Consider the following 7,768-nt stretch of genomic DNA (forward strand, 5'->3'; position numbering starts at 1 on the left):
TGTCTTACACAAGGGTTATGTGGCTATGAACCTACTTATTCACATGGTTATATGAATCCTAGTGATCTCTGTCTCTTTTCAAATATACAAAATAAAATTATAAATGTGAGGAGACAGTATCATAGTTTAACTTATAGTTTTTCCCCTTAGGGATGCATATAATCATGACACTTTTCATAACTACTATATATTGTATTTGAAGAAATATGTATGTTTCTATCATTTCAATGAGTACTACTTGGAATCATCTTTACAAAGTAGGAGTTTTCCACATATTTTTGGTTGAGAAACTAAGGTGCAGAGAGATTAAATAGTCACATGGGTTTTATATGGTCTATGGGTCAGAATTTGAACCAGGCCTCTCAGACACCCAAGTCCAATATGTGGTTCCTCTCACATCAGTCTGCTTGTCTGTTAACCAAGGCACGGCGATAACCCCTGAAACTGTGTTACAAATAAAATGTGGAATGAAGCAAACTTTATTGACACATTAGAAACAACACCCAGAATCTGAAACCATGAAGTAAACACAAAGAAATGAATGAGCGAAAGGCTGAGGAAACGGGGAACATGAAAACTGTTGGTAGAATCTGAAGGGTCTGTAGGCCTAGTAACCACCGTAAGGGGCCCGGTTAAATAAAAAAGGTATAGCTCAGTAGTTGAGTGCCTGCCAAGCATTTTTGAGGCCCCGGGTTTCATTCCCCAGCACTGCAGAAACAAAATCAAAACCCAAATGGGTTTTTGGAGAAACTGACAAGGATATGACCACATCCTATCAGGACTTCCAGACTGCTGACTGCTAAAGAGATAATTATGCAGAGAAGAAGTTTAGGACAAGGTCTCAAAGAACACTTCAAAGGATAGCAGGAGGGGACCTCTCCTGTGTTACTCACACATACTAGTGGAGGCACAAAGTTCTGGGCCTGCCGAAGGTGACCACTTCATTTCCTTATGGCCCTAGAGGCCCGTTAAGATGCTCTGCAAAGTCAGGACCTGAAATTGCTTCTGTGTTCTCCTTCCCAGCACTTTCCTGCGAGGTAGGCAGACCCTGCTTTGGTTGACTCCTTTGACTTTGGGCAGGGGTCTCAGGGAGGAAAGTTCAGGCACCTGTCTTAGCTATTTCCCATTCAGAAGCATTTCCAGCTCTCCAAATTACTCATATCTGTTTTTATAAGAGGCCACATCCTTTTTTAAGGCAGAAATTGTGTTTGCTCAGTATCAAACATGTGGTACCAGTGTGGCCACATGGCTACTGGGGGATGGAGACCCAGCTAATGAACGACTTTATTTTTCTCTCTGTAAACAGACCCTCTGAAATCTGGTGTGCAGCTATGAGACAGCAGCCCCACTGCCAAGATTCATGGGTGTGGAAGCTCTGGCAGGAGGTATCATAGGAGCATATTAGCATATCTATAAGATAAAAATGTCTCCTACTAACTTCTGAACACATAATATAAATGGGTCTCCTGACTAATGTGTGGGCAGTTCTTTCTATTGCACCGTCCGGGGCCAGAGAGTTAGGTGGAAATGTTATTTCCTCGACTGTTTGGATGAATCATTAGCATTCTGCTCTTTAGATAATGGGAGGTAAATACACAATCTGGAATTCACACAGGAGGGGAAGTTTATCATCTCTCCAGATAGTCCAAGGGCAGTGAGACTGAATGAGGCCAACGTTTTCCCCAGACTGTGCCCTCACCAACGCTGCCAGGCAGGTATGCCACTCTTCTGTCGCTTCCTGTACGTTTTCCCCAAACCTGTTCTGTTCTGTGAGATGAGAATACACAAAATAGCAGCCAAGAACGCGGGATTCATCAGCGTGAGTCTCAACATATCAATTTTCAAGCATAGCAACTTTAAACACATGGTAGTCTCTTCGTTTCCATAGAAAATAATCTCTCATTGTTTTCAAAAGAAACTGAAAGCACCCCAAATTACCACGCTCTTAACTTCCTGACATGTTGACGGCCGCGTTCTGCACAGATCAAAGTCAGAGTGGCAGAAGACTGAGCGCAGAGCAGCTTACTTAAAACCTAGTAGTTCAGATTTGGCAGGAATTACTGCACTGAAGAAAGGCAAGGTGATTTTCTAATACATATATATGTATTTTAGTTTGGCAGAGATCTGAGGAGCTCAAAACTAATTTACGATGACATAAATGCTCCTATCCTCCTCTCTGCCCTCTTCCCTTCCCAACCACATGGAGAGCCTTGTTAGAGGGAATCTTGGGGCAGGGTACCCATTGTTTCTGACTCAGGGGTGACAGTCTGAGCTCCATGTCAACATGCGGCTTCTCACTTAGAAGTTCTGGGAGAAGCTGGACTTACTCAGACATCGGAAGCATCTTTCTTCCCTGACGTGAGGTAGGCCTGTTAAAACTTCTATGCCTTTTAAGGAAATGAGATCTGGTCAATGCTAACCTGAGATGACAAGGGGATGATGTCATTCAGTGGCCCAGGAGTGTCACAACCTGTTGGAAAACCTCAATGAAGGTGGCATGAGGCACTGAGGAGGTTGCAAAAACAGGAAATGGATTTGCAGAAGAACCTGGGGTAACCGAGTTTGAGGACTATTGATTTGTGTGGCAAAAGGGCTACACCATCCCATTCTGGGGGTGGTGGAGCGCGTTTCAGGCCGTCTAGTTACAGTTATAGTGTCAGGAGGGAATAGTCCATCCTACAGAAAGATTTTAAGTGGAGAGAGATGTGGCTTGCTTTTCTTACTTTTAAATTTGGGCCAGAAAGTCAGATGCAATTATTTATCACAAAATAGGATGTCAGTATCAGAAAACACCAACGGCTTGCTTTATTGATAGTGGACATATGGGTGTACTCTTAGCAGCAAGTAGTGTTTTCAAGCAGGTGGAAAGACCCTGAAAGATAATCTTAGGAGGTGAGCACTGATAGAATTAAAGGGGTTGACAACTAGGGCCTTTTTATGAACCAAATCCAATTTGCCACCTGTTTTATATGGCATGTGACCCAAGGGATGGTTTTACATTTTTAAATGACTGAAAAAGATCAAGAGAAGCATATTTTATGATAGATGAAAATTACATAAAATTCAGATTTCAGTGTCCATAATTAAAGTCTTGACTGTCTGTTTACACGCTTCTATGGCTGCATTTGAGTCACCATGGCAGAGTGGAATAGTCATGACAGAGACTGACTGTCCCACTGAGCACAGAGTTTCTATTGTCTGGCTTTTAATAGCAAAAAATTGCTGAGCCCCATAACAGAAGATTTTGGAGAAGGCAGACAGGTTGGAGATGGAGGAGGAGGTAGGATTTCTCTCTACTGTGCCAGAGCTGATTTGGGAAGGATAGGAAGCAACTATTTTCTTGCCAATGAGGGACAGGACTAGATAAGTTGAGTTAGTGCTCCAAGAGGGCCCACTGAAGTTTCATACAATATTTGAGGAACCAGCTAGCCACAGTCTTCAGAGAGTAATTAAAGAAGTGTAAACTGGGTATCAGGAGACTAGAGACACTGAGTTTAGGAGATCAGAGGACCTCACAGTGGTCCTGCAACTAAACAACCACAGGACTAGTCTCTCTGTATCTCTATAGCAATGCTTAGCAAAGGAGCATCATATGCCAACTTTATTTTCTACTTAGAGTATATGTTGGTGACTGGGATCATGATTTAAGTGTACTAGTTATAAAAAAGTGCTTTAAATACTTCTAATTTGAAGCAGGGAGAAGGTTCTATCGAACTAGTTACTATTATGTATACATGAAGATATAAACACAGTATATCCGACATACACAGCAGGGGAGAAAATCTACCTAGTTATATGATCCAGAAACGTAGGGTTATGACTTCTGGCACTGCACGTAATGACAGAGTTTGAGGTGCCAAGGAAGAAAGACAACTTCCCAAGAAAATGCTCTCTTGCGTTCCCCTCAAATTCCCCGGAACCTGTATGCTCTAGGATCTGTTGGGACCAGGGGCTGTGACATGCACAGTGGTCCCGTGGTGGTTCACGCAGCTTTTCAGAGTATTTTATTCTGGGGTGTTTTATACATTGGGAGAATCTGGCACAGAGAGGGTCTAATGGAATTACCTATCATTAAAGTTCTCTCACCCTGGTTACATGAGCCGGACAAGGGGATCTTTCCCAAGTGGGTGAGGCCCATGTGTTCTGATTTGCACAAAGGCTGCCGTTTGGCTTTTTATACCCACCCACACGCCTGGCCATGGAGAACTTGTCATGGGGCTGAGCTATTCCGAATCGCTCGCTTCTGAAAAGCCTTCTCTCTATGGGTTTGAACATGCAAGGAAGATAATTTGACGTATTTGTCACAGTGCCTGGCAGGGCTGAACCCACTGCCTGTCCATAAATGTCCTGAAGTGGTTGCTTCAATTTCAGGACCTGTCATGTTCTCATGGAACATGGCGTCATATGTGAACCAGGATGGACTCAGGTCTTCAAAGCTCCAGTCTCTCCAACAGAGGGCCCTTGGTTTTCCTGTTACCCTTCTGTTCCTCCTCAGTACCTTTTTTTTTTTTTTGGCAGACACAATCACTAGTGGCTCCCACCAGCCCTTTCCCCTGTGTTTGCAATGCACTGTTTATGCCCCCGCAGCTTTGTGATTAATAATATACTGCTTTTCATCTTCAAAGTGATTTATACACATTAATTAATCCTCACCATCCTTCAGAGTTTCTGCATGTAAATAACCATCATGCCCCTGTGCTGCATGTAGGAAACCAAGGCTTAGGAAGGCAAGCAACGTCACCAGGCTAAGGAGAAAGGGATTGCCAGGGCCAGGATCACCACTGAGGATCCTGACCCCTCACCTGGCTTGCAGGCCTATGGTCATCTCTGGAGAGGATCTGAGATAGTCCTGAACCCCCACATTCACTATGGGGTAAATTGGCCCATGACATCATTCCTTTTGAGTCATAAACTATTTTTCAATACTCCAGGGTCAAAGCATAATCTTACCTAAAGTATACATAACAGGAAGTGATGGATTATAAACTAATAAACCATCTAAGATGCTCAGGTCCAGCTTCCAGTAGCCTCCAGACTGAAGATAAATATGTTTCCTAATCCATCATTTACAAGTTATACACCCGATTAAAACATTAAACTTGCACTATACGGCTTCCCATTTATATGATTGCCCTTACAGAAAGCTATTATATTTTAACTATCAAGCTCAATAAGTCAGGCAGTAGCCATCTATCTCCCTCCTGCAAGAGGAGTAGGAGAGACACTGGGGATGATATTGGCAGCGGCAGGCAGGGCCTCGATTTCTGTATCTGGGCTCCCCATGGTGCTCACCAGCCCAGCAGAACATTAAGCCTGAGAAGTGAACACATGGACCTTTTTGAAGTGCCTGACATAAAGCCAGATCATGGAAAGAACCCGAAGGCACATTGAATTCGCTTCCACCAAGGCCCTGAACAGCTGCCTGGGGAATCACACAAAACTCTCTCCAACAACACAAAAGATTCTAATCCAGTGATCCAAGAGGTTGCAGACCTCCTTCCCCGTCAGGTCAACCCACCACTCCACACTTCATCAAGAGGTAAGTGAGAAGCAGACGTGACTTGAAGTCAAGGGTTCTGGGGCATCAGACCTCAGTCCCCACGTAGAACGGAGGTTCAGAGCACCACGGCTTTTACCAGGACCCAGGTTAAGTGTAGCCCCTTTGGTTGGAGTGTCCCTTTTCTCTCTTTTGGAGGACATTCCTTGGAAACTCAACTGGTAAGGGATATAAATGCTTATTTTTCCACATTAAGACAAGCACAGCTGTATTATAAAAGAGAGTAAAAAATGCACATTGATTTTTTTTGTTTTGTGTTGGTCTGCTTCGGGCAAAGCCCCAGATTTCTGGGAATGCACAGATATACTCCTTTGCCATCAGGCGAGCTGAGGTCGAATGGACTGGAACGTTCTGCACCAGTTTCTTTCTCTGGCAGGCACCAGGCTGGGCTGCCTGGGGAAGAAGGAAGTGTAGGAGTCCCACAGTCCCCTCACCATACTTCAGAGTGAGGGGGGTGTTGATGTTGGGGCGAGAGGCAAGGCCTGCACCGTCAGTGTTGCCCTGCCTTATCTCCTCGATGGGAGGAGTTGGAGCATGCCTGTTGAGAACTGTTTCGGAGTCAGCCTCTTTTAGCTGGTGTTTTATAGGTTTGCTTTGCACTGTGGCACAGCCAACCCTGGGAGCTCATAGCTCATAGCTGCCCTGAATCCAAGCCAGAACCATCGAGTGTTTCAAATAAACTTCAACAAACGTCACCACGGCCTCTGCCTGGGCCAGGAGATGTGCCATTGGCAAGCGCAGCTGACAGAGCAGCCGCACTGGGGCTCTTTGTCAGGGCCAGGAGCTGCGAGCAGGCTCTGTGTCCAGCCTGGGATGTTCATATGCATGTGGCACTCTGCCCCTCAGATCTCAGCATCTGCTGCCTTCCGTGGCTGCATGGATCCACCCATGGATGCAAACAAATATCCCTGGCATGGGAAGACCAGTGCCCCAGCAACTTCACAGATCTGCTACCTTAAGTCAGGCACCGAGTCACCAGGGACATGAGAGCTGAACCGGATTCAGGTTCAGCAGCACATGGTGAGATGAGAATTGAAGCTAAGGGACAGGGATGTGGGCAAGGGTATCTCTGAGTGACTTGAATCTGTACAAAGACCTGGTTGCATGCTCTGGCCACTCCATCTTATTTCTGTTCCACAGCTCTGGAAATAAGCTAGCTAGTTTGGCTTTTGCTGTGATCAGGGTGCTGTCAGGCAGGACAGACCAACCACTATTCTCCTTCTATTCGGTTTCTGGGTAAAGTCAATCCACACAGTGTGCATTTCAGGGCACAGACCAGGAATAAAACTCAGTGACAGAGAAGTCTAGAAGGCTACTCTGGGTAGCAGAAATGACAACTCTCCTTTCATCAGCAGGAAAGGATACAGCGAGGGTACTTAATTCCACTTCTGATAGATGTCATCTGAATCATGAAGGAGAAACTCATCAGATTTAAGTGGATCCCAGGAGGCAAAAAATCACCTGCATCCATCACTCCTCATCAGGCCTCTTAGAAGCCCACAAGCGAACTGGACAGACAACAGAGGGCCTCTCCATGCGCAAGGCCACAGCCTCTCCCCCACCATCTCACCACCAGGAAAAGCGACCGAGGCTGCCTCGACTTACCTATGAAATACGCCAGCAAGATGGCCAGGAGGAGGGCCGCGGCAATGGCGGACAGGGCGGCGCATTTCCAGCTGCAGTACTTGGAGGGCTTCTTCAGCTTGAAGGCCTTCCTGGAGAAGGTATTCCTGGGCAGCAGGCGGGGCGGGGGCGTGTAAACGGTTCCTGAGGTCAAGGGGTATCCTGGAGAGGAGCTGCTAAACAGGGGGGTGCTTCCCGAGGAGGTCTTAAAGAGGAAGTGCCTGCCAAGAAAAAGGGAGAGAGTCAGCGTGGCCCTGGACAGCTGGGCTGCTGCAGGGGTGCTCCTTGCCCTCTGAATCACACGATCCTAGCACTAAAGAGCTACCCCCACTTTACGGCAGGATAAGGGGCACACATTACACCGGGCAATGATGTGGGTTGATTATAAGCTTGCACGATTTCATATTTCCATAAAGGCACCGAGATTATATTTTCTGCAACAACCTTGCAAAGTAGTCAAAGCAAATAGGAAAACTGAATTATTGTCTCTCACTTAGAAATGATGCTGCTGCTGCTGAGTGTTATCACATCTTAAATGCCATATATATATATATATATATATATATATATATATATATACACACACAT

General features: G+C 45.5%; 1 protein-coding gene across 20 annotated transcripts in view; it reads right to left on the reverse strand.

Annotated features, from left to right (window-relative positions):
- Positions 1-7,768, reverse strand: part of Tenm2 (teneurin transmembrane protein 2) — a 1,198,434-nt gene that overhangs the window by 228,106 nt on the left and 962,560 nt on the right. For all 20 annotated transcript variants that reach the window (XM_048815904.1, XM_048815889.1, XM_048815861.1 and 17 more), the window contains one exon: positions 7,163-7,401. In XM_048815904.1, the coding sequence (XP_048671861.1) occupies positions 7,163-7,401 (239 nt within the window). The remainder of the gene's footprint in view (positions 1-7,162; positions 7,402-7,768) is intronic.

This window comes from Marmota marmota, unplaced genomic scaffold, assembly GCF_001458135.2.
Source record: "Marmota marmota marmota unplaced genomic scaffold, marMar, whole genome shotgun sequence".
In the NCBI taxonomy this organism is placed as follows: Eukaryota; Metazoa; Chordata; class Mammalia; order Rodentia; family Sciuridae; genus Marmota; species Marmota marmota.